The sequence below is a fragment of the Prionailurus viverrinus genome, chromosome A3, assembly GCF_022837055.1.
Source record: "Prionailurus viverrinus isolate Anna chromosome A3, UM_Priviv_1.0, whole genome shotgun sequence".
NCBI classification, from domain to species: Eukaryota; Metazoa; Chordata; class Mammalia; order Carnivora; family Felidae; genus Prionailurus; species Prionailurus viverrinus.
In genome coordinates, this window is record NC_062563.1 from 12,399,172 (window position 1) to 12,426,814 (window position 27,643).

General features: G+C 44.1%; 1 protein-coding gene across 1 annotated transcript; it reads left to right on the forward strand.

Annotated features, from left to right (window-relative positions):
• The first annotated feature begins 22 nt into the window (after positions 1–22).
• ZNFX1 (zinc finger NFX1-type containing 1) lies at positions 23–27,050 on the forward strand. Its single transcript, XM_047852675.1, has 14 exons — positions 23–566; positions 2,572–2,686; positions 5,692–7,500; positions 12,278–12,409; positions 13,833–13,981; positions 14,608–14,757; positions 15,814–15,928; positions 17,219–17,469; positions 18,910–19,049; positions 20,310–20,464; positions 20,833–20,978; positions 21,785–21,895; positions 22,815–22,910; positions 23,559–27,050. The coding sequence occupies exons 2-14, from the start codon at positions 2,626–2,628 to the stop codon at positions 25,998–26,000; spliced, it is 5,757 nt and encodes a 1,918-aa protein (XP_047708631.1). The 5' UTR covers positions 23–566; positions 2,572–2,625; the 3' UTR covers positions 26,001–27,050.
• Positions 27,051–27,643: the final 593 nt, after the last annotated feature.

Here is a 27,643-nt window from a genome sequence, read left to right on the forward strand (position 1 = left end):
CACTCCGGGCCACAAGGGCTCGTCGGCCTCGCCGCCATGTCGCGCTTCACACGCACCAAGCCACCCGGCGGGTTCCCCCTCCTCCGGGGCGGGCTCAGGCCTGCGACGGCCCTGGGCGCTGTTAACCCGCCCTCCTCAGTCCCCTCCCCTCAGCCGCGCCCGCCCGAGCCCGCCGGCCCCGCCGCCGTGGGGAGCTGAGGCGACACCAGTCCGTCCACCCGCCCCTGCCGGGCCTGAGGGCGGAGGAGCCGGCAGAGCATCGTTCGCAGCCCAGAGGTCCCCTCCTCCTCCTCCTCCTCCTCCTCCTCCTCCTCTTCCTCCTCTTCCTCCTCCTCCTCTTCCTCCTCCTCCTTCTCTTCCTCCTCCTCCTCCCCGCCCCCGCTCAACTCCACTGTTTCCCCTCTTCCTCCTCCCCTCCTCTCGGCCCCTCGCCCCGCCCAGTGTCTGCGGGGGGAAAGGAAACCGAAAGTGCGCGGCGCCGGGCGGGGCCGCGGACCAGCCTGGGCCGGAGTCCGAGCACCAGTCGCGGCGGCGGCTGTGGCTGCGAGAAGAAGCGCCGGAGCCGGGTGAGTGACCCCCCCCCCCCCCCCCCCGTCCCGCGCCCCGGCCCCGAACCTGCTTCTGCCCGCCGCGAGCCCCGGCGCCCGCGCCGCCCCGCCACTACCTCTGCCGCCACGAGCCCCGGCGCCCGCCTCAGCGTCCCCGCCGCCTCCTCAGCCCCCAGTGCCCCCTACCTGCCTCAGCATCCCCGCCGCCCCCTCAGGACGCCGCCCCATCACCCACCTCAGAGCCCCACGTTCGTCCCTCAGAGCCCCTCCACCCCCTCGGCGCCCCCGTCGCCACCTCTGCCTCCGGCCCCATCAGCTAGTTCCGCCTCCCACCCCCATGTCTGCCCTCATTTTCTGCCCCGGCCGCCCCCTTCGTCTTCCTGTGTCCTCCCCGGCCACCGCCTCCTTCACCCTCAGCACCTGGGTTCCTCATCCCCATTTCCAACACCGGCCTCCCCCCCCCCCCCCCCCCCCCCCGCAGCGGGGCTCAGCCAGACCTTCTTGAAGCCCCTCTACCTCCCTGCCATTTCCGCCCCAGCCTAGCCACTTCCCGGTCCTAACCCTAACCCCCCCCCCCCCCCCACCGACCCCATAATATCTCCATCAGAAACTCCTGGGCTCCTGGTTGCCGGTGACCCCTCCGTCCCTCCTTCTATCCTCTCGGGACCCTGGAGAATCCCCCTGATAACCCACCTCCGGCCTCTGGTTTCAGCCTCCTCCATCCCCCCTCCTACCCCCCCCCCCCCATTACCCTTCTCTGATATGACCCCTCTACCACCTTGACCATCACTGATTTTCTTCTTCCTGCCCTTTTAGGCCTTGATTCCCAAAGAAACTCACTTTAGTCTGCTTTTTTTCATAGCATTTCCTGTTCTCTCTGCTCCTCCCTTTTTCTTTTTTCCCATTTCTTTTACCCCTTTTCAGAAAATTTGAGTTTCTGTTTTAGTATTTTTCAACCAGAGGAGAAGGCATTTTCTCCTCAGAATTTTTTTTTTAATTAAAACACACACACACACATACACACACACACACCCAAAATACTGAATGCACTTGAGAGCTGGGTTTGATAAGATGAGAGAAGAGATTCACCCAAAATATTCCCGGCAGGAAGGAAAAGGACTCCTTTTTCTGAAGAGGATAAAAGCTACTCCTCATATAATGCCAAATCTATTCACAGTTTCCAACTATGAATATTTTAAAAGTCAGTTACAGGGACAGTCTCAAAAATCCCTTTGCTGGGGACTCTGAGTCACCCACTCATTCCCTAGCCTCGGCTCATATGATATGTATGGGTTGCATTGAGAAGTTCCCTTAAAGGGGCTTCCTCTTCCTCTTACAGGATCACTGTCAAAAATCTTTAAGAAGAAAGGAGAAGGAAAAAACTGCAGATTTCTAGCTGGTCCTGGGGAAACAGCATTCTGTAGATGCTAAGCCTCTGGTTATTGAAATATGTAATTTTTTCTCTTTGATTCAGTAGAACAGAGGGCTTAATCGGTTTGGCTGCGTTCCAAACGATAGGATAAGGGATAACTGCTCACTAATTATTTACAAACTGTAGAATACTGTAAGCTATAGAGTTCTGTATAGCATAACTGTTGGATGGCATGGTGAATACATGGTTTTTGGATTAACAAAAATGTGCTTCTTTCTTCCCTGGCAACAATATTTGTCTGCTTCGTGGGAGAGGAAAATGAAACCTAGCAACCGATTAAGTAACTTGGCTAAAGACATAAACCAAACAGTAGTTCTGAATGGGAATTGATGACACTCCCTCTGCCTCAACGAAGTGCAAGGATAAGAGGGAGGGAGGAATTTGAAATCACCTAAATGGTGAATTTAACATTTTATATCATACTGGGCATTCACAGAGTTGAACACTTGTGCCTGTGATTAAATCTGTGTTTAACTCTTAGTTTACAAATCATTAAGATGTGGAAGCAGGAGGATTGGCTTGATGCTGTTTTGGGTATTTTTCTGCTAGCTGCTGTGTTTCAGGGGCCTTGATCTCTCTCAATCTGTGCAGATTTCCAGATAACCGAAAATAACGTGAGCGTGGAGGAATTCAGGTAACTCAGACATGGAGGACAGAAGACCTTGTTTGGAGGCCAGGCCAAGAAATCCCTATACTAACCACAGAGGTGAGCAAGATTTTCTACTTAATGGGAAGGAAATTGAATTCCTATGGATGAGCAGACCCGCCTAAGACTAACAGCCTCTCTTAAGTAAAGAATGGCTTATTCCTTAGCCACAGCATGAATGACTGAAAAATAGACAACCCTCTCTTTTTCCTAAGAGCTGATGAATGGGTATAGTTCACATTAACAAAGACAGCGATAAGGTGTCTGAATTGGAAATAATTTTTAGAGCAGTACTACCCAAAAGAAACATAATGCAAGCCAGAAATGTAATTTTTCATTTTCTAGTAGCATCATTTAAAAAAGTAAGAAGATGGGGGTGCCTGGGTGGCTCAGTTGGTTAAGTGTCCCAACTCTTGGTTTTGGCTTGGATCATGATCCTGTGGTTTGTGAGTTCAAGCCCCGCATCTGGCCTTGTGCTGACATCACGGAGCCTGCTTGGGAGTCTCTGTCTCCCTCTCTCTCTGCCCCTTCCCTACTCATGCTATTTGCTCTCTCAAACATAAATAAATAAACATTTTTTAAAAAGCAAAAAGAAACACATGAAATCCGTTTTAAAAATTTAATAGTAATTTAACATGTGTTTATTTTTTTTTTTTTTTTTTAATTTTTTTTTCAACGTTTATTTATTTTTGGGACAGAGAGAGACAGAGCATGAGCGGGGGAAGGGCAGAGAGAGAGGGAGACACAGAATCGGAAACAGGCTCCAGGCTCCGAGCCGTCAGCCCAGAGCCCGACGCGGGGCTCGAACTCCCGGACCGCGAGATCGTGACCTAATTTAACATGTGTTTAAATGAGTATATCCAAATAATGTCATTTATTGTAGTAACTGAATAAAAATATTTTATTGTCAAGTACTTTAATAATTTCAGTATTTTTACTTCCCTAAATACTCAAACATTATCATTTTTTTAAAGATTTTATTTTTAAGTAATCTCTACACCCAAGGTGGGACTCTAACTGATGACACCCCCCCACCCCCCTCCCTGACATCAGGAGTCGCCTGTTCTTCTGACTGAGCCAGCCAGGCGCTCCTCAAATATTATCATTTTAAGGTGTTATCAGTATAAAGAAACTTTAATGAGATGTTTACCCTATTTTTGGTATTCAGTGTTCAAAGTTACACATCTTAATTCAGGCTAACCATGTCTAAGATTCTTAATAACCATACATGGCTAATGGATATGTATTTAATTTAATGGCATATGTCTAGAATCCTAGTCACCAAAGTAAAGCTCATTCCAAAAACATTACTCTACTGCTATGATTTTTCTATTTGCTTAGAACTTTCAAACAAAACCAAATGGATTCCTGTTTTTCCCTAAGTTTGCAACATGTCATCTGAGTTTTAGCTGTAGAATAAATGAGGAAGAACTGTAGAATTTTATTTTATGAGCTGTGTGACTATTCAAAGAATGAGAAACAATACCAATTTTAATTCTTCAAAACATCAAGTCTTTGGGTCAGATTGAAATATTAGAAGGACTTTCTTTTGATATTTTGAGAGTTTGAAAAGTAAATAAGGTAACACTTATAAAATTTAGACTTCAGTAATACAGGGTTTATATTTTGCCAAATGTTCCTTTATGTTGTCACCTCAAAATTTTCTCTGCAAAGTACAAAACAAGGAAAAGTGCACATAAATAGATTTAGCATCTAATGTCATGAAATGGTACAGTCATCTTGAATATGATGTGCATTCATAACATTTTTATTCTCACATCATTGTACACAATCTTATTTTGTTTGTATTTAAAAGCTCCAAGTAATTCTGCCAAGTTGGGTCAGCTCCATCAATTTTATAGGAAACGAAAGTGAAAGACAGTGGGCTCTTGGTTAATTTGGCCAAATTTACTTCTGAAAGGTGTGGCAAATTAAGGAAGACAAGTTCAGCTTCATCCACAGGGTGATGTTAGCTTTCATGTGTGGACTTGGTATATCTCCTCCTTCCCCCAACAACTTCTTATCTGAGGGCTGGTAGTAAATAATACTATGTGGATGAACTTGTGCTTCAGAAAGGAGAAAAACTTGAGTTTCATTTTTCAGTTTCCTAAAACAAATTTGAATTTCCTTTTTCGGTTTCATTCTCAATGTATTAACTAGCTCGAAAACATCTTGGTAAAGGAAACCCCACCTTCCCCCTTGCCATCTGATGCCGGACAAATTTCAAGAAGCATTTCTCCTGTAATTTTATCCCACTTGATGCCTGTGTTGCCTGTACTGTAACATAATTGTTTAGTGGCAGATCCAGTGGCCTGGAAATCAATAGAGTATTCCCAATGGAAAAGTATTACTAGTGCCACTAGTAATAACATTAATGAGAACTTTTTACATGTTGGGTATACTACTAAGCATCTTACAAACGTTTAGTCTTTACACCTACATAGATACTTAGGCTTAAAGAAAGTATTTGACTTGTTCAAGGTTATACAGTGAGGAAGTGGCAAGGGCAAGATTTGAATCAGGACTGTTTTGCTCTGAAATTCATGCTTTGGCTATTATTTGGTACTGGCAGAAGACTCAGAAGCAATGAACTGATCTTTTTGACCCTCTGAAATAATCTCAGCTCATGAGGATTAAATGAGATACTGCAAGTATTTATCCTCTAACACGGATTAGGCACTCAACAAATGTTTCTTTTTTTTTTTTTTTTTTTTAAAGTTTATGTATTTAAGTAATCTCTATACCCACCATGAGGCTTGAACTCACAACCCCAAGGTCAAGAGTTGCATGCTCTTCTGACTGAGCCAGCCAGGTGCCCCAACAAATGTTTATTCTTTTTCCCTTTTGCACCCTTTGAAAAAACAATGTTTTCATAGTATGTGCTGCAACCACAGTAATCTATTTTATATTTATTACATGATTTCATAGGAAGTCTTTTTTCTCTGCAAAGAAAACCTACTAAGTTCCTTTGTTGTTTTGGAAAATGAGAGTATGTCCCTTGTTGTTCTGTTAGATTTCCTTGTACCTTGACTTTTGTGCTTACCCAGTATTCCCATTGTGTTTAGGGCCTGTGGATGGAGAATTACCACCAAGAGCTAGAAATCAGGCCAATAACTCACCAGTGAATGCTCTCAGAGGAGGAGCTAACCAGCCCGGAAGGCAGCCTAGGGCCACCAACCATGCTGTTCCTGTACGGCAAAGAGAAGAAAGGTTTGGGGCTATGGGCAGGAATCCACATCAGGGAAGGAGAAACCATGAGGGGCGCACTAGTGATGAACCTAGAGGCCAAAGACGTGGTCAGGAAAATGATGCTAGGCGGAGAAATGGCAACCAGGAAGGAAGGAACCACAGACCACCGTGGTCCGATGAAAACTTCCAGCAGTGGCGAACCCCACACCAGAAGCCTGCAGAACAACCACAGCAAGTGAAGAAACTGGGCTACAAATTCCTAGAAAGTCTTCTGCAGAAAGACCCTTCTGAGGTGGTCATCACTCTTGCCACAAGTTTAGGGCTGAAAGAGCTCCTGTCTCATTCTTTTATGAAATCCAACTTCCTTGAGCTCATCTGCCAGGTTCTTAGGAAGGCTTGCAGTTCCAAAATGGACCGCCAGAGTGTTCTCCATGTCCTGGGCATACTGAAGAACTCCAAATTCCTCAAAGTCTGCCTACCAACTTATGTGGTAGGAATGGTCACTGAACCCATCCCTGACATTCGAAACCAATATCCAGAACACATTAGCAACATCATCTCTCTCCTCCAGGACCTTGTAAGTGTCTTCCCCGCCAGCTCTGTGCAGGAAACTTCCATGCTCATTTCCCTCCTGCCAGCTTCTCTTAACGCTTTGAGAGCCTCTGGGGTTGACATAGAAGAGGAGACAGAGAAGAACCTGGAAAAGGTGCAGACCATCATCGAACATCTGCAGGAGAAGAGGCGAGAGGGCACTTTAAGAGTGGATACCTACACTCTAGTGCAGCCTGAGGCAGAGGACCATGTTGAGAGCTACAGGACCATGCCCATTTATCCTACTTACAATGAAGTGCACTTGGATGAGAGGCCATTCCTTCGTCCCAACATCATTACCGGAAAATACGACAGCACTGCTATCTATCTGGATACCCACTTCCGACTCCTGAGAGAAGATTTTGTTAGACCCCTACGTGAAGGCATTTTGGAACTTCTCCAAAGCTTTGAAGACCAAGGCCTCAGGAAGAGAAAATTTGATGACATTCGAATCTACTTTGATACCAGGATTATCACCCCCGTGTGTTCCTCATCAGGCATTGTCTACAAGGTGCAGTTTGACACAAAACCACTAAAGTTTGTTCGCTGGCAGAATTCCAAGCGGTTGCTCTATGGATCTTTGGTGTGCATGTCCAAGGACAACTTTGAAACATTTCTTTTTGCCACCGTGTCTAATCGGGAGCAGGAAGATCTCTGCCGAGGAATTGTCCAGCTCTCTTTCAATGAGCAGAGCCAACAGCTGCTAGCGGAGGTCCAGCCCTCTGACTCTTTCCTTATGGTGGAGACAACTGCATACTTTGAGGCCTATAGGCATGTCCTGGAAGGACTTCAGGAGGTCCAGGAGGAGGATGTCCCCTTCCAGAGGAACATTGTGGAATGTGACTCTTACGTGAGGGAGCCAAGGTACTTGCTAATGGGGGGCAGATATGATTTCACTCCCTTAATGAAGAATCCCTCACCCACTGAGGATTCTCTGAGGAATGCCGAAGGCTTAAGATATCCCAGAGTGAATGTCTTAGATCCTAGCCAGTGGCCCTCAAAAGAAGCCCTGAAGCTGGATGACTCCCAAATGGAAGCCTTGCAGTTTGCTCTCACAAGGGAACTGGCTATTATTCAAGGACCTCCTGGAACAGGTAAGAGAATTTTTCAGATCACGTGACCTCTTCCCTATGAGATAGGTAAGGGAGGCTTGTCTCTAGGTTTCTTGAGTGTCTTGATTAGAAACATTCTCCTGAAATGGGCATCAAACCTACTTACAAAGCTGTTCATGGTGATTTTCCAGTAGGCAGCCATTGGTATGCATGGTAATAAAAGTCACTAGGTTAGAGAAGACTGCTGAGGGGTCAAATTTAGGAAGATGCATGACCTTTGCTTCATCAAAGGCTATGTTAATTTTTATTTAATTTTATATTACTTTAAATTAAATAATATCAAATACATAACATTACCACTGTGTGCCAAGTAGCATTTTACTACTTGCTAGTAGTGTTGTATCTACTGATTGCATCCTCACAACAGCTCTGTGAAGTAGAAACCATTCTATTTTACAGATGAAAAACTAAGACAAAGAGGTTGAATAATATGTTGAAGTTCATAAAGGTGGTAAGTGATAGACCTAGGACTTGAACTCAGGCACTGACTCTATAGAGTCCTGCCTCTTGTAACTACTACACCATACTTCTCATGGAAATATGCCTCTCTGCACCCTCATCCCCATATGCCACTCTAATCCTACTTTGTGGTGATAATTGCTATTGTTTGATGTGTATCTTTCCAGATGTTCTCAAAGGCGACCATTGATCTATCTCTGTGTCTGTATTCTTATGTTTACATACATGCACTCATACTTTTTGTTTTCTTTCAATAACATAAATGGTCAGTTATTTTTATAACATGTTACAGACATTTTTTACATTCGTTACACTCCAGTCACATTTAGAAATGTGTCTCACTCTTTTTACTATGCCTGCATTCACTGTAAGGAGTGAGTGTACCATGATGTTTTTTGTTTGTCTGTTTGTTTGTTTTGTCATTACATAGAGTGCTTTGGTAAGTGTCCATCATCTATATATCTATGTATCTGGTATGTGTTTATATTTAGGTATTCTTATTATTTCCTAAAGTGGGAATTCACATTAATAGTTATAGTGTGTACTGCTAAATTATCCTCCATAAAGGATACACACACATGCAAAAAAACAAAAAAAAAAAAAAACCCTGGAAAGAGGTCTTTAAAAAACACTAATAGGGCTATTGACTGGCTGGCTCAGTCAGTAGAGCACGTGACCCTTGATTTCAGGGTTCTGAGTTCGAGCCCCATCTTGGGTGTAGAGTTTACTTAAAATCTTGAGAAAAATAAAAAACACTGATAAAGTAATAGCAACTCACAATAAAAAGTTATATAACCTGGGGCACCTGAGTGGCTCAGTTATTAAGCTTCCGACTTTGGCTCAGGTCAGGATCTAACGTTTGTGAGTTCGAGCCCAGCGTCGGGCTCTGTGCTGACTGCTCAGAGCCTACAGCCTCCTTCAGATTCTGTCTCCCTCTCTGTCTGCCTCTTCTCCATTTGCTGGCTCACTCTCTCTCAAAAATAAATAAACGTTAAAAAAAAAAAGTTATGTAACTGAATGGAAACTTTTTTCTGATAAGAAACACCTATATAATGGAAAAATATGCATAATTAAAGAGATGCTTTCAAGGCTTAAAAAAGAAAAAAAGGATGTACCAGTTTACACTCTCACCAAGAATGAACTAGTGTTCCAATTTCCTTATATCTTCTCCAGTATTGTGTGTTATCTCAATGTTTTTTGCTGATCAGCAGGTTTTGCTGATCTGTGAGGTTAAAAATTTTGAACCATTATTTTTTATGTTTTAGTAAAAATGTTTCAAAAAATTTTTTTAAATCTCTCTTCCCACCATTCCACTCAGTTCCTTTCCCTAAAACAATGTTATCTTCCTGTTGATCCTTCCAGAGGTATTCTATAAATATTCAAGCAAATGGTTGAATTGAATATATTTATTGTACTTTATGATTTTCTTTCTTTCTATATATTTATTGTAAATTTTTTAAAGTTTATTTTGACAGAACGGGGGAGGGCAGGGAAGAGCGAGGGACAGAGGATCTGAAGTGAGCTCTGTGCTGACAGCAGAGAACCCAATGTGGGGCTTGAACTCAGGAACTGTGAGATCATGACCTGAGTTGAAGTCAGACACTTAACCAACTGAGCCACCCAGGCACCCCTCTTTTTGTTTGTTTTTTTTAAGATTTTATTTTTAAGTAATCTCTCTACCCAACATGGGCTTGTTTGAACCCACAACCCCAAGACCAGGAGTTGTGTGCTCCACTGACTGAGCTAGCCAGGCACCCCACCCCTTACTTTTTTTTTAACCCATTACGCTAGAAATCATCTTGTACATGTTGCTTGGTCCATTTAGAAAATATCTTGGTGTTCCTTTCATATTGGTACATAAGTAGTAACTCTTGTTTATGATTGCATAATATTCCATACAGTGGAATAATGTCTTTAACCAGTCCCGTGTGGAAAGATTTATTAGTACAAACAATATTTCAGTGAATAGCCTTGTTTGTGAATCATTTCATATACAAACAAAACATATGCAGAAGAGAAATTTCCTAACCTGATCAAAGAATATATAATTGTGTAATTTTAATAGATATTGCCAAATCACTCCCTGGAAATGTATGTCACGGTGGTTAATTTGTATTTTTTTCATTAAGAATGAGATTAGAAGGGCACCTGGGTGGCTCAGTCAGTTGAGCATCCAACATTTTTTTTTTTCTTTTTAACGTTTATTTACTTTTGAGAGAGACAGAGTGAGGGAGACACAGAATCCAAAGAGGGCTGCAGGCTCCAGGCTCTGAGCTGTCAGTGCAGAGCCCAGCGTGGGGCTCAAACTCATGAACTGTGAGACCATGATCTGAGCCGAAGTCAGTTGCATAACCAACTGAGCCACCCAGGCGCTCTAAGCATCCAATTCTTCATTTCAGCTCAGGTCATGATCCCAGGGTCGTGTGATCGAGCCCTGCGCCAAGCTCCTTAAGCCCTGCTTAAGATTCTTTCTCTCTCCTTCTGCCCCTCTCACCCGCTCGCAGTCTCTTGCTCTTTCTCTCTTAAAAAAAAAAAAAAAAAATTTTTTTTGAAAGAATGAAATTAAATATCCTTTTGTCAGTTTATTGGCTATTTATATTACTACTTCTGTGGATTGGGTTCTTTTTGAATGACTTCTTACTGCTTTGGAGGAGCTTTTTGTATATTCAAAATCTACATGTTGCAGTTAATTTCCCTTAATGTTATCATTTGAATTAGGACTCATTAGTTCCAAGTGTAGTAATAATTTCAGGCTAGCTTAAGCCACACACATAAATGGTTACTAGGGAAGAACTGGTGAATATGAGGGGGAAGCAGTAAAGGGGGTCCTTTTTGAGGTGGGAATCCCAAAAAGTATCTATTCTAAGGGAAAGGAAGGAGCCAAAGTAAATGTTAAATTATAAAGATTTTCTTTCCTTCTGAGGTATCCTTATCCATCCAGTCCTGCAACTAGAAACCTAATTTTCCTTTTCTGTTCCCCACCCTAGCCAAACCATTATCAAGTTCCAGTCAATGTTACCTCTGAAACTTCTCCCCTGTCTGCCTATTTATCTCCCGTCTCCCGCTGAAGTCAAGCCTTAGCCTGGAATATGGCAGAAACCTCCCAACCCTATCCCTATTCCTTCTTGCCCACTCTTAACTCAGTTTTCACTTCCCCAGAGAAGTCTCTTCTAACCTCTGACTAGGCCAGAATCCCAATTATATGGGTTTTTTGGTACTGGGTATTTCTCATTTCCCACATTTATGATTTTACATTTGTTTCTGTGATTATCTTTCTCTTCTACAAGTCTGTATTTTCCAGGAAAATAAGAACCATAGTTGTTACGCTCACTATGGTATTTCTTGCATCTAACCCAGTGCCTGACACCTGTTAGGCACTCAATACTTACTTGAAGGGGAAAAAGGTGACTAACCCATCCAGGCACCCCTGTGGAACACAAGATTCTTGCTCTCAGGGTCGTGAGTTCAAATCCCATGTTGGGTGTGGAGCCTACTTCATTTAAAAAAAAAAAACCCAAACGAAGGGAAAAAAGGAAGGAAGAAATTGTTGTTATTTATCTTGCTATACTGAAATCTTTGATTTTCTTGTATTGCTACCTCACTCACCTTTGATTTTTTGAGAACAGTGGCTAACTTCTCAACCTGACAGTGTAAGGATTTAGCTATTTGTAGACATAATTAATTAATTATTGGCCATTTACTAGTGAGCCCATAACTCTAACTTGAATGTTGATTTTTCTGAGTTTTTCCCTCCTTTCACAAAGGTAAGTCTGTGGTATATTGAAAGCATTTCTAAATAATTTGCTAGATGAGAGTTAGCAAGTAGCCAGTAAACAACTGGCTAAAAAATACCTTACAGTTGTGAAAAAATATCTTAAAGCTGCAAAAAACAGAAGGGATTCTTTTTATGTGCTGATAGCTATCTCCAAGGTACATTGGGTGAAAAAGCAAGATGTAGAGTAGTGAAAATAGTCTGCAGCTATTTGCATTGAAAAAAAAAGGGAAGGCTAGAGAAAGACTATATTCATTTTTTGTTTGCATTTGCATAGAATGACTAACTCTGGAAAGTTACAGGAGAAACTGGTAATACTGGTTTGCTTCCCAGAGAGGAACTGGATGACTGGGAGAAGAGCAGGGACACTTTTTGTAAAATACTCATTTGTGCTTCTTGGATTTTTAAACCATCTCAGTGTATGACTTCAAATTTTTTTTAATAATAATTTGCTGTAAGTAATTAATTACGCCTTCTAGAAAGTCTTTATTTTTTTTTTTTTAACTCTCCTTTTTCTTTCTTTTTTAGGCAAAACCTACGTTGGTCTAAAAATCGTTCAGGCACTTCTAACCAATGAGCCTGTCTGGCAAATTAGCGTCCAGAAATTCCCCATCTTGGTTGTATGTTATACTAATCATGCTTTGGACCAGTTTCTGGAAGGTAATTCTAGGCAAAATTGTTCTCTATCAAGACATTAATAGTTGAACCGTCACCAACTTCGGTAGCTTAAATTTTATTGCTATTTGAACTAAGCCCGTAGTCCTATCCATGACCTGCAGGCTCTGTCTGGTCTGCTCCAGCCAACTCTGAACCTTATCTCCTTCCTCTTCCCTTGTTCTTCCTAACTCCAACAACACTGATTGTCTGCAGTTCCTTGAATTCCTCCAGCTTCTCCCTTGGGCCATGCTGTTCCCCCATCTCTAGAAGACACTTTTTCTCTCTGCATCTTGACTTCATCTATCATCTAGCCTGGTTGACTCCAACTCATTCTTTAGATCTCCCCTTAAATATCTCTTCAGGTGTATTTTTCCAGTTGCCCCCAGACAAAGTTAAGCCTCCTTTTGTATTTTTTCTTCAGAGACTTAATACATATGTAACAATTTATTGTATGAGTTTCTACCCTAGACCATAAACACTGTGTGGGTTGGTCCTCTTTCTTGCTATATTTATGGATTCTAGCACTCAAAAAAATACTAATTGTATTAATGAATGAATAAATATGTTTTTCCTTTTCCTTGAATATTATTTTCCCTATCTTCCTTTCACCCAGATTAAATATTTTTTATTCTTGGAGTCTCAGTTTAAATATTAGATTACCCCACCCAAACTAGGTAAGTTGCCCTCTTATATATTTACAGCATCATGTACTTACAGTACTTACTGTGCTTATTGCTATTATGAGAAATTGTTAAACGTGTATCTTCTGTGCCAGAGTGTGAGACCTGAGAACAAATTAGGAATAGAGTCTGTGCTTTACCTGCTATATCTTAAGAACCTAGCACATGCCTGGCACATAGTGACCAGTTGGTAAATACCTGTAGAGTGAATAACAGAGAACATTTACTAAGTGCTTACTTTCAAATCACAGATGAAGAACTGAAGCCTTAAGTTTAGAAACTTGCCCCAGTTTACATAGCAATAGTGGTGAAGTCAAGGTTTGGGTTCCCAGATATCTGATTCTAAACCTATGTTCTGGGGTGCCTGGGTGGTTCCATTGGTTGAGCTCTTGATTTCAGCTCAGGTCATGGTCTCACGGTTGTGAGATCGAGCCCTGCATTGGGCTCCGTGCTGAATGTGAGGCCTGCTTGAGATTCTTTCTCTCTCCTTCTGTCCCTCTCCCCAGCTTGCTCTCGCTCACTCTCTCAAAAAAATAAAGCCTGTGTTCTTAAGTACACATTTTACTGCTCTACAGGTCATATCATCTCTGAGGCCTTTTTGGTCATTAATAGGGTGGATTCCCGTAGGTACCAGTTTGTTCCCTAAGGAACCAGCTGAGATAACAATCCGAAACACATACAGCTCTCACCTGAGGGAATCCAGCATGGCTCCTCTCACCTCTGCTATGCTCCACTTTGCTCCATAGGCATCTACAAGTGTCAAAAGACCAGCATCGTGCGGGTGGGTGGAAGGAGTAACAGTGAAATCCTGAAGCAGTTCACCCTGAGGGAGCTGAGGAACAAGCGGGAATTCCGTCGCAACCTCCCCATGCACCTCCGAAGGGCCTACATGAGTGTGAGTCCCAGCTTTGGATATCTGAGATAGTTCATGGTAGAAATAGACTAGGTAGCAGTGGCTTTCTGGGTAGGCAGTCCAGAGGAAATAGGTGCTCCACAAAGTGGTGAAGGACTCAGGTTCCTTCCGGCATTCCATCTGTTAATCCCATGGTGTGACCTTTGCCCTCAAAATCAAGATGGAAAAAGGGCAGAAAGGAGCATACCACCCCTCCCAGCCCCTGCCGGGACCTTTTAAGGCTACTCCCCCTGCAAACCACCAACAGCCCTTTTTACAGCCCATTGGCCAGCGTAATGTCATCTTCTAGCTGGGCAGCAGTGTACCCAAGCAAAACTCTGAGTCCCTATTACCAAGAAAAAGAGAAGTAGTCTCCACAACAGTATCCTTCGCCTGTTTTTCTGTTGTGTTATTTGTTCCTTTTTTTTACTGGTTGGTAGGAGTCTGTTAGACGTTTTAGATAGTAACCCTTCAGTTTTAAGATTATTTAAATTAAGACTTTTTTGACTGGTCTATTTATTTCTTCTCTCTTGCTGTTCCTGTTTTAGCTTTGTTTTCCCTCATGGCAGAAACTGAGTTTAGGGGATGATCTCACTTGCTTATCATTTCTTTCCCTCTGTTTTTGGCAGATTGTGACACAAATGAAGGAGTCAGAGCAAGAGCTGCATGAAGGGGCCCAGACCCTGGAGTGTACCATGCGTGGTGTACTACGGGAACAGCACCTGGAGAAGTACATCTCCCCCCAGCATTGGAAAAGCCTGATGAATGGACCAGTACAGGTAGGGGTCATCCTGGGGGCTGTAAGCATTTCTCTTGCCTCAGTACTTGGAGGCAGTCTCTAGCAGAAGCAACAATGCGAAGCATTAGCTGTTAGGATAATCTGATGCTGCCATAATGTGAGAAGTCCCTTTTCATGAGGAGAGGTGGCTGAGTATACTAGTCAAGAGCAAGACTCTGGAGTCAGCATGCTGGATGTGAATTCTGATTTTGCACTTGGCAAGTTACTTAATTGTTCTGTGCCTGCTTCCTGTTTTATAGAGTGGGGATAATAATAACATTAAGTTGAACCATATGAAATTGCTAATATTTGTAAATTTGACTTGCAGAAATGGCGGTTTGTAACAGATCAATGTAATTGGTATAGGACTATTATTTGGATAAACAAGTTAGTATTTATAAACCACTTAATTAGTATGCTATAAGAGATTATTCTATAAAGCAAAATCATAAGGCAACCCAGCCTATATAGAGAGCCTGGAAGTCAGGCTTAGTGACCTTAGTGACCTAAGGTAACATAGACTGTGTGCCATGGCCAGTATGATAGTCAGCAGTCTCTCAACAGTCAAACGGGTAATAATGCCTGCGTTCAAAGGATGTTCTAAGTAGTAACTGACACAATTCCTGTAAAGTGGTTGGCCAGGAACCCATTGAAATGGTAGCTCTGTTATCATTGAGTTGGTGATTTCTAGGGTTACCCAGAAGCCTGAAGGGGTCAGTCAGTCAATCTATAAATGACTAAAGCAAGCTGGGTGTGAGACATTGGAAAGTAGAGAGGACTTGGCAGACTGGAAAAGAAATGGTAGCAACCCACTCTTAGCCATTTGTTGCCATCTCAGATGCAGGCTCATTGCTGCCATAGATCCTGATTTTGTCAAGAGCAGAAATTTTTATTTTTAAAATTCTCTACAAGTTGTATTTAATGGTCCCGTTGCCCAAGGGTTGCCAGCTTGCAGCCTCTGAATTTTAAGAGAACTACTTTTGATCCTTCTCAGAAACCTTTCCTTTACACTGGTTGTCATGGAATTCTCATGACTGATATTTAATTCCTTCCTCAGGATAGTGACTGGATTTGCTTCCAGGGCTGGAAGCATTCCATGATGCTGGAGTGGCTGGGCCTGGGTGTCGGTTCTTTCACCCAAAGTGTTGCTCCAGCAGGACCTGAAAATACAGGTAAGAGTGCATGTTTACCAAGAATCACATCTTAAGGTGGAACATGGTAAAGACTGGAGACTAAAACTTGAAAGTAATACCTAGAATATATAAAGAGCTGTAATCAATTAGAGAAAGACAATAGCTTGATAGTAAAGTAAATAAAAGACACTTAACAAGCACATCACAAAATAGGAAATTGTAATGGTCAATAAACATATGGAAAGTACTCATTAGAAAAGAGCTAATAAAACCACAATGAGATGCTGTTACACATCAGATTGCCAAAAATTTTCAAGTTTGCTATATTGACAAGAAGGTGGAGCAGTAGGAACTATGATACACTGCTAGTGGGGATATTAATTGGTACACCACTTTCAAATAATAGAAAAAGAGAAAACTCAAATATTCATCAATATTTGTACAGCACATGGATCAGTTACTGTCCATTCAGATCATGAAATACTGTACAGCAGTGAAAAGGAATGAATTACAGCATATTTGGCAACATGAATCTCAAAAACAGGCTGAATAAAAAAGCAAGGTATAGGAAAATACATTATAATATTCCATTTATGTAGAGCTCAAGAAATGAAAAAAAAAAAGCCAAAATTAGATGATGTGTTGTTTAGAGATGTGTATGCATTATGTATATAGTAAGGTTATTTCAAAAAGCTAGGGAAGGGAATGAGCAATACAAAATTCAGGTTAGACAGGCCCACAAGTGTCTTCGAGAAATTGGGGATTTTCTCCTCAAATTGGGTGGGATGTACCTAGTTGTTCATTTTTTTTTTTTCTTAATGTTTTTATTTTAGAGAGAGGGCATGAGCGGGGGCGGGAATGGGGGCAGAGAGAAGGAGACACAGAATCTGAAGCAGGCTCCAGGTTCTGAGCTGTCAGCACAGCGCCCAACACAGGGCTCAAACCCACAAACTGCAAGATCATGACCTGAACCAAAGTCGGGTGCTTAACCAGCTGAGCCACCGAGGCAACCCTGGATGTTCATTTTATGTATTGTTATTATCCTTTAAGTTGCCCGTTTACATCATATATCTTCCTTTGTGTATTTGACATAAGTGAAACCTTTCTTAAAAAGGGATATGTTTATATGATATTTAAAAATATAACAAAAAAGTATATAAGGAAACCTAAGTCTCCCTCCCCTAACACTCATTTCTCCCAGTTTCCCCTGCTAGAAGTAACCACTTAAACCCCTTGAGAATGTTTTCGTACATCTAAGTTCTTATAAGTGTCCCCTTCCATTCTTTGGCTTCAAGAGTTTCACCCTTGTCTTGCCTGCTTTCCTCTTAGCCCAGGCAGAAGGGGAGGAGGAGGAAGAAGAAGGAGAAGAGGAGGGTTCGCTGATTGAGATCGCTGAGGAGGCTGACCTAATTCAAGCAGACCGGGTGATTGAGGAGGAAGAGGTGGTTAGACTTCGTCGGCGGAAGAAGGAAGAGAATGGGGCAGTCCAGGAGTTGGCTAAAGTGCTTCTGGCCATGAGGCTCGATAACTATGGCCCCGGGACAACAGGTGGTCAGGAGCAAACTGGAGGAGAGTGGGAGGTAAGCTCACTTCCTCATGGCCTCTGGAAGCCCTGACAGAATGGGAAATGGGAGTTCAGTTATTACTGCCAGATGGTGGGGGTTAAACTCTCCTGAAACAGGCCTGAGAACATCTGTTCTGACTAGAACTGCAGCCCCTTATTTTCACCCATTTCTGTTATAGCAGCGTATTCACCTTGTCCTCACAAGGTATTCACCTTGTCCTCACTGTAGTATAAGATGGGTCCAGTTCCCAAGAGTATAAAAATTATGACCCTTCAGAAGGGCGCTGGCAAGAAATTCCAACTTAGAAAAACAGGAAGCAGGTGGCCAAATGGCTTCTCTTGAACTTTCAGAAAAATGCACCACATATGGGTCAGATCAAACACTTACAGTCTCAGTGCTTGATGCTTTCATGGATATTATCTTCTCAAGTACGAATGAATCTATGAAAAATACATTAAGATTTTAGAGAATTCAAGTAAAGCAGAATGAAGCAAGCCTTACAGGCTGGAGGGAGTACTCATCCTTTATTCACCCTGGAATTTGATATTTCTCTTAAAGCCAGAATAATGTGAATGCCCAGACTTTCCTCTGGTCATTCCTTTGGTAGAACCAAGTGGTCCTCCAAATTTACCATTCATTACTATGACGGTAGAGTACTGGATACTCAAAATAACATTTTCTAAACTTACGATTTAAGAGACTTTCAAAGTCAACTTTGGATGCAGTTTTCCCTGGTCTGCTAGCTTTTAACTTGATCTTCTAGTTCAAATCTGATCCTAATACTTGGAATTATGGGTTGGGCATCTCTCTGCCACGTGGCCTCAGGGGGAGTTGATTGGTTTGGTTTGGAACTAAGGGGAAGTTCATAACATTGTGACATCCATCTTTCATGCCAGTCCTTAGTGACAGAGCCAGGGGAGAGCACTTTCTCCTAAATGGTGCCTTTCACCCTCTTGTGAAAGGTACTGTCTCGATATGATGGCATTAAGACCATCTTAGCAGGCCCTGTACAGCGTTTAACAAGAAAGACCTACCTGTACTACTTTTCATGACATGTTTTAGGAATGAGAAATAGAATGTGGTCAAAGGACATTCAGTGATAACAAGTGTCAGTACTATTGTAAGTGCTTTCATGTATTTATTCCTTTAGTCAAGTCAGCAACCCTGCAAAGATGTATTGTTATTATTCCTCATTTTGTAGCAGGCGATGCTGAGATACATAAAGGTTGAGTAACTTACTCTAGAGGTAGATGCAGCTTTGAACCCAGGCAGACTGGATCCAGAGCCCCCAATTAGCCACTTTGCAATGGATATGTGTTAGAAGAGTTTGAGACATTCAAGGAAGTTCTTCCGAGGTGACAGCCCCTTTTTAATGTGCTCTGGTCTCAACCTTGGTCTTAGAACTGAGCCAGTTTCTGCTCAGATGGTAACCCTGGCTGTTAATGATGTCCACAGACTCAGCGCAGCCAGAAAAAGAAAATGAAAAAGAAAGTAAAGGTTGAACTTCGCAAACTCAACACCATGACTGAGGCTGAGGCCAGTGAAATCCAAGATGTTTGGCAGCTGGACCTGAATTCTCGCTGGCAGCTATATAGGTATTTATGCCCATTGCCTCCTCCCCCCAACTCCCAACCAGTGCACGTGATTACCCCAAAGGGTTCCTTTTCTGTTCCTGCAACATAACCCCCCCATCCCTCCACCCCAACCTTCAACACTGTTAACTAATGATTGGTTGCATACCCCCAGTGCAACCAATCTGACTGAGTGCTAGGGGTGCAGACATGGGATAAAATAGACACTTGCCTCTACCTTTTTTTTCTTTTTTTTTTTTTTTTAACGTTTATTTATTTTTGAGACAGAGAGAGACAGAGCATGAATGGGGGAGGGACAGAGAGAGAGGGAGACACAGAATCGGAAGCAGGCTCCAGGCTCTGAGCCATCAGCCCAGAGCCTGACACGGGGCTCGAACCCACAGACCAAGAGATCATGACCTGAGCCGAAGTCGGACGCTTAACCGACTGAGCCACCCAGGCGCCCCTTGGCTCTACCTTTAAATGGAGCTTAGAGTTTATCCAGGGAGACAAATTAGTTAATTCCACAAATAAAAAGTTAACAAATGGGCATAACCGCTAAGAAATAAAAGAACAATGAGTGCTAAGAATATGAACACGGGATTTGAGCTGGTCTGAGGTATCCAGGAACGTGACAAGGCAAGATGTGAAGGATTAGTAGACATTAACAAGACCAGCAGGGAATGGGGAGCAGATGAAATTATGGGGACCACATACATAAAGGCCTTGACAATTGAGAAATTGAAAGAAGGCAGCCAGCATAGCTGTGGCTCAGAGAAATGGAAAGTGAGGTCAGAGAGGTGGGAGGGGCCTAACTGCAGGGACTCATGGGGCAAAGGTGAGGAGCCGGGTTATCAAAAGCCACTTTTCAAAAAGTACCGAAAAGCTCTTGGAACATTCTGTAGCAGAGTAGTGACATGATCTGTTTTACTTGTAAAATGAGACTGGAGAATTAGGGAAGGGGACTCAGAGATGTGCCAAGGAGAATTTGTGAGAAATTCTTGAAGCTTTTGAAGTCCCTTACTCTCTTCTCAATAATTAACCCGTATTCTTTATTCTACTCTCCTCCTTAGCTCCTAGCCACCTATGTACATCTCTCTGTACTTCTTTTTGTTGGGCATTTTGGAATCTTGGTTCCCTGCAAACCTAGGTCTCTCCTTCCTCTCCCTCTGTGGCCCGTAAGCTCCTCAAGGGTCTCGGTTCCACCTCATACACACTGCAGGGGGTTCCTCCACCATCTTAAAGAGCACACATCTTCTTTCTCTGGTTCTTCACATTCTCCAGGCTGTGGCTACAGATGTACCAGGCCGACACCCGCCGAAAGATCCTCAACTATGAGCGCCAGTACCGCACGTCAGCAGAGAGAATGGCTGAGCTGAGGCTCCAGGAAGACCTGCACATCCTGAAAGATGCCCAGGTTGTAGGAATGACAACCACAGGTAAGAAAGCATGGGGAAGTTTACCAGATCCAGCCATTCACTCCTGGTGCCAAGCTCTTATCAGATTATCTAGGATAGGTAAAGAGAAGCTTTTTTAGGAGGTTAGAGGGAAAGGCCATGAAAAGCTATTGAAAGTGAATTATGTTTAGGGAACTCGTGATAAAATGCACCCACTTGTCCCTGCTGCATTCGATAACCTGACAATGACCAACATGGGTGTTGGTGGTCTGGAGACCACTCATTAGCACTTATTCTCTCATTCAGTGGCCACCACAGCCCTGGATGGATGTGAGGACTCAGTTTTCACAGACTCAGATTCCAGCCTCCAGTGCATCAGCTTAGAGGAGCCTCTTCTCTCTTGACTCCAGGTGCTGCCAAATACCGTCAGATCCTGCAGAAGGTAGAGCCTCGGATTGTCATTGTGGAAGAGGCTGCTGAAGTCCTTGAGGCCCACACTATTGCTACATTGAGCAAAGCTTGCCAGCACCTCATTCTGATTGGGGACCACCAGCAGGTAGGGCAGGTGCCCCTGGAAGATGAAGAGAGAGGGCTCTTGGAGGGTTGCACTCAGACAGAAGACCCTGGCCTCTCTGCTTCACCAGTCCTCAAACTTATTAGTAGCTCTCTGTGATTCTTTCCCTCACCTCCCACATTCACTCTAAGAGCAGGTGCTCTTAGATATCGGGTATGTTTGAGAGATAGTATCATTCATTTCATAATGACCTTTCAAGTGGACTATTAAAACAGCCTCCTTCTTGTTTCCCTACTTTGATTTTTGCTGTCCTCTAATCTATTCTTTGTAAAGGGGCCAAAGTGAATTTTTTTAAAAAAGTAAGTCAGATCATGACACTCTATAGCTTAAAACCCTCCAGTGGTTTCCCATTGACTTAATACAGAAATCAAGCTTCTTAAAGTAGCCTAAAGAGGCAGATATTCTCAGGTTCAGCCTGCTTCTCTGACTTCTCATATCACCATCATTTGCTCACTGTGTTCCCACCACCTGCCCTCCTTCCTGCTCCCTCATACCTTGCTTTTCAAATGATAGGCAACTTCCTCCATGCTGGCATCACCTCAGGTGTCACTCTTTAGGGAGGCCTATTTAAGGAACCACCACTCCTGGGCACTCCATCACATCACCCTTATTTCTTGCCTTCATGTCCTTGTCACTCTTTATCCTTAGCCTGTCAGTACCTAGAGCAGTGCCTGGCTTATAGAAGGCACTGAAAAACATTTGATGGGTAGGTTGGTGGTTAAGTGAGTATATGATTGGATGGATAAAATAAGTCAGTAGAGAGTCCTCAAACATGTTTGTTTTCTCAGCTGCGTCCCAGCGCCAATGTGTATGATCTAGCCAAGAATTTCAACCTTGAGGTGTCCCTCTTTGAACGACTGGTGAAAGTAAACATTCCCTTCGTCCGTCTAAATTACCAGGTAAGAAGCCGGACCTCTCTTATTACCTACCACATGTTCAGGAGAAGTCTCCTGGGAGCCTGCCAGTTGCCAGCAAGAAAGGTCTCATAAAAATAAAACTGGCTTAGGGGCGCCTGGATGGCTCAGTTGGTTAAGTGTCCGACTTCGGCTCAGGTCATGATTTCAGTTCGTGAGTTCGAACCCCGCATTGGGCTCTGTGCTACCAGCTCAGACCCTGGAGCCTGCTTCGGATTCTGTATCTCCCTCTCTGCTCCTCCCCCACTCATGCTCTCTCTCTCCTTCAAAAATAAATAAAAACATTTAAAAAAAATTTTGTTTTTAAATAAAAAAAAACTGGCTTAGTAATTCAATGACTGTTAGACTTTTTTTCTTTTCTGTTTTAAAATACCACAAGATGAGGGGCGCCTGGGTGGCGCAGTCGGTTAAGCGCCCGACTTCAGCCAGGTCACGATCTCGCGGTCCGTGAGTTCGAGCCCCGCGTCGGGCTCTGGGCTGATGGCTCAGAGCCTGGAGCCTGTTTCCGATTCTTTGTCTCCCTCTCTCTCTGCCCCTCGCCCGTTCATGCTCTGTCTCTCTCTGTCCCAAAAATAAATAAACGTTGAAAAAAAAAATTAAAAAAAATAAAATACCACAAGATGAGCTGAGTTTGTGTTGGATGAAAGAGCTGTTTACAGTCTGCTCTTTTCTCCTTATTCTTTCACATTACCTCCAGATTTTCCACCAGCAACCTAGTCTTTAGAAAACTGTCCCTTTATTCTCTGCCCATGTTTCTTTCTTTTCTTTTTTAAGTAGGCTCTACACCCTATGTGAGGCTTGAACTCACAACCCTGAGATCAAGAGTCACACACTATACCAACTTGAGCCAGCCAGGCACCCTCTTTCTGCCCATGTTTCTAATGACCTGTGTGTCTTATTTCAGCACCGCATGCGCCCTGAAATTGCCCGGCTTTTGACCCCCTACATTTACCAGGATCTGGAGAATCATCCCTCTGTTCTCAAATATGAGAAGATAAAGGTGAGTCTGTCCTATTTGATCTTTCTGTGATGTATCAACAACCAAGGAGGCTGTATTACCTTAGGATGAAAAAGGGTTTTCAGAAGGATCTAGAGCCAACTTTTTTAAAAGCTCGTCACTAAGTAGAAATGGTGTAGAAGTTGAGAGATACAGACATGGGTTTTGAATCCCAGCTCTGCAGCTGTGTAACTGTTGAGCAAGTGATAACACCAATTCTGAATGTCCTGATCTTCTGTACAGTGAGAATAATGGGTACTGCCTCGTTACATTATTGTCTTGAGGGAGATAATGTGTGTAAAGCAATCAGCACAGTGGAGTGCTTGTAAGTTAGCTGCTCGCTCAACATCATCATAACTTCTGCCTGTTTGCTGAACCGTAATAGTTGGATTATGGATGGCTGTTGGAAATTATAATATCAAATGTATTAGAAGTTAAAATAGACAAATTCTGTATCCATTTTCCTACTTGCCATGGTCCCAAAAGAAAACATACAGTAGTGACTGACACCAGAATTAAAGATTATGGTACAAAGTATACAAAAAGCCTCGCTAAGTCTCTCCCTGGAATAGGGTCAGTGGCCAGTACATCTGAAAATAGGAAGAACTGTATGAGTGAACCTTCTGACATACCATTTCTTTTCCTTTCTAGGGGGTCGCTTCCAACCTTTTCTTTGTAGAACACAACTTTCCTGAACAGGAAATCCAAGAAGGCAAAAGCCACCAGAACCAGCATGAGGCTCGCTTTGTGGTAGAATTGTGCAAGTACTTCCTGTGCCAGGAGTACCTCCCCTCCCAGATCACCATCCTCACCACCTACACGGGGCAGCTATTCTGCCTGCGCAAACTCATGCCAGCCAAGACATTTGCTGGCGTCAAGGTCCATGTAGTTGACAAATACCAAGGGGAAGAGAATGACATCATCCTCCTCTCATTAGTGCGGAGCAACCAGGAGGGCAAGGTGGGTTTTCTCCAGATATCCAACCGCATCTGTGTGGCCTTGTCCCGTGCCAAGAAGGGTATGTACTGCATCGGAAACATGCAGATGCTAGCCAAGGTGCCCTTGTGGAGCAAGATCATCCATACCCTTCGAGAGAACAATCAAATAGGCCGCACACTCCAGCTGTGCTGCCAGAACCATCCTGATACCCACACCTTAGTATCCAAAGCTTCTGATTTCCAAAAAGTGCCCGAAGGAGGCTGCAGCCTACCCTGTGAGTTCCGGCTGGGCTGTGGACATGTCTGCACCCGTGCCTGCCACCCCTATGATTCCTCACACAAGGAGTTCCAATGCATGAAGCCCTGCCAGAAGGTTATCTGTCAAGACGGGCACCGGTGCCCTCTTGTTTGCTTCCAGGAGTGTCAGCCTTGTCAGGTGAAGGTGCGCAAAATCATTCCTCGGTGCGGTCACGAACAAATGGTTCCTTGTTCCATGCCTGAGTCAGATTTTTGCTGCCAAGAACCTTGCCCCAAGGTTCTGAAATGTGGGCACAGATGTAGCCATCCCTGCGGTGAAGACTGTGTGCGGTTTTGCTCAGAAATGGTCACCGTGAAACTCAAGTGTGGGCACAGCCAGCAGGTGAAATGTGGTAATGTGGAAGACCTCGTGTATGACCTGCCAGTCAAGTGCACCACCAAGTGTGGCACGATCTTGGACTGTGGGCATCCTTGTCCCGGAACCTGCCACAGCTGCTTCGAAGGGCGCTTTCATGAGCGCTGTCAGCAGCCCTGCAAGCGCCTGCTCATCTGCTCACACAAGTGCCAGGAGCCGTGCATCGGCGAGTGCCCACCCTGCCAACGGACCTGTCAGAACCGCTGTGTCCACAGCCAGTGCAAGAAGAAGTGTGGGGAACTGTGCAGCCCCTGCGTAGAGCCCTGTGTCTGGCGCTGCCAGCACTACCAGTGCACCAAACTCTGCTCTGAGCCCTGCGACCGACCCCCATGCTACGTGCCTTGTACTAAGCTGCTGGCCTGTGGCCACCCCTGCATCGGTTTGTGTGGGGAACCGTGCCCCAAGAAGTGCCGTGTCTGCCACCAGGAAGAAGTCACCCAGATCTTCTTTGGCTTTGAAGATGAGCCTGACGCCCGCTTTGTGCAGCTAGAAGACTGCAGCCACATCTTTGAGGTGCAAGCCCTGGACTTCTACATGAATGAGCAGAAAGATGATGAAGTTGCCATCAAGTTGAAAGTGTGCCCTATCTGCCAGGTGCCCATCCGCAAAAACCTGAGGTATGGAACCAGCATCAAACGGCGGCTGGAAGAGATTGAAATCGTCAAGGAAAAGATTCAGGGCTCAGCAGGGGAAATTGCAACCAGCCAGGAACGACTTAGGGCCCTCCTGGAGAGCAAGAGCCTCCTCCACCAGCTGCTTCCTTCAGACTTTCTGATGTTAAAGGAGAAGCTGGCCCAGAAGAATCTGTCAGTGAAGGACCTGGGCCTTGTTGAGAATTACATCAGCTTCTACGACCGCTTGGCTGGCCTGTCAGACTCTCTGAAAAAGGTGCATGTCTTAGAACAAGAGAGAGTGAGGAGTCGACTAGAGCAAGTCCATGACTGGCTAGCCAAGAAGCGTTTGAGCTTTACCAGCCAGGAATTGGATGACCTCCAAAGTGAAATCCAGAGGCTCACATACCTGGTGAACCTCCTGTCCCGCTGCAAGATAGCAGAGGGGAAGCTGAGAGGTAGCACAGCAGAAGAGGTCTACAGTGTCCGGAAGATCCTCGAGAGAACATGTAAGTTCACCCAGGAGGATGAAAAGTTTGTGCAGAAAAAGATGGAAGCTCTGAAAACCATTCTTCCCTGCTCTGGCCTGGGCATCTCAGAGGAAGAACGAGTGCAGATAGTCAATGCTATGGGTTATCCTCGGGGCCACTGGTTCAAGTGCCCCAATGGTCACATCTACGTGATTAGCGATTGTGGGGGAGCCATGCAGAGGGGCACATGTCCTGACTGCAAGGAGGTGATCGGGGGCATAAATCATACTCTGGAAAGGAGCAATCAGCTTGCTTCTGAGATGGATGGAGCCCAGCACCCTGCCTGGTCTGACACGGCCAACAACTTGATGAACTTTGAGGAGATCCGGAGGATGATGTAGGAAGATGGTGCACCGCTGCCTTGTGCCTAGCCACCACCCGGCTGGGATCGGCTCCCTTACGAAGGAACCGAAGTTTGTTTTTTATTATTGTCCTTTAGTCTTAGTACCTATTTAAGGATCCACTTTTAGGGATTGCCCACGTTTGTTTCTAGATTTCCCCTGCGCTAGAATAAGCACTTTACCTCCAGAACTGAGAGCAAAGTTAACAGATACCTTCTTTTTTTCTCCTGCAAGTTAGTGGACAGGCTCTCTGGAGCATGTTTGGGGCTTCCACCTAGGGCTACCTACTGGTATCTCTGGGTCCTGACTCAGATATTTTTAATGAAGTGCTCCGGGGGCACAGAGTATGAACTCAAGTGAAGCAGACTCATTCTAATTGCCAGGCCCTAATTTGTAGACTAACTTTAATTCCAATAAACAGAGGCCCAGAGGAGTTGTTTATGAACTGCTTATCCTTTCAAGGAGCACAAAAATCCCTCCCACTCTCCTCCTGGGGCATCCTCACTCCCGGAGATGGAGGCATGTGATAAGACAAAGACTTCCGTGACTAACCCTGACCCAGTTACATGTTCACAGAGTGGGAAAGTGCGACTACCCACAGCTGGGGGCTCTGCAGCAGGCCCAGGCTGACTAAGGAGTGATCCCTCATACCCTCTCCTGTGACTGGCACTTTGGAATGGTGGTTTCTTTGCCTGCAGGAGTTCAGTAGCAGTGCTGGTTCCCCAAGGCCCTGAATGGAACTAAACCAGCAGCACCTATCCAAAGTATGACCTTTTGTCCCAACACTACTACAGCTTTTGCCTGGGCAGGGTTAGCATGCCAGCAGCTTCTGCAGGCCCCAGACCCCTGCCAGAAGCCAGCCCCCAGGCCTGCTGCTGCCTGCATACATATTCCCTCAGTCCAGTGTTCCTAGAACAGACACTTAGGCATCTCAGGTCTTTCTAATGTTGGTGAGAAAAATACCCTTTTCCTATGTATGCATTTCCTTTTTTGTCTTTACTATGCACTTTAGCCTATAAAGCCAATTAATAAAAATGATGATTGAGAAAATCAGTGGTCCATGTTTGTCAACTTCTAGAAACAGCTCAGGCAGCCTGAGACCATGAGGATGGGGATGGAGCCACTGCCTACGAGGAGGCCAGTCTGGTTTCTGTGGTACGGAGTTTTTATTTAGCTGGTGAGTCCTCTGTACTTATGGTAAAAAGAAATTTTTGTTGTATAAAAGCATAACTTGAAGTTTGCTTCCCTAGAGGCAACCCTGTTAACAGCTTCATGAGTCCTCCCAGAGGTAAGCTATACATATGCAATGTATGTAACTCTTAAAAAAAAGTACGCAGCTCTGCACTTGGCTTTTTTTAACCCAACAACTTAGCTTGGGGACCTTTCTGTAAGCATATACATATGAGGAGCCTGAACCCTACTCCATCATGCATGTGTGCCATTATTTACTGGAATGAAACCCTCTGCTGGTGACTGTTAGGTGCAGCCTAAATGAATAGCTTCGAACACACTTATTAAAAGTGTCAAGGGTTTGTGCTACTGGTAACTATTAAAATTTTTGAGCTGGTGGTGGGGAAGTGTATACTCCTTGAAATTATATAGGACAGAGTACAAACATACAATTTTGTTAAGGGGGATCCCTT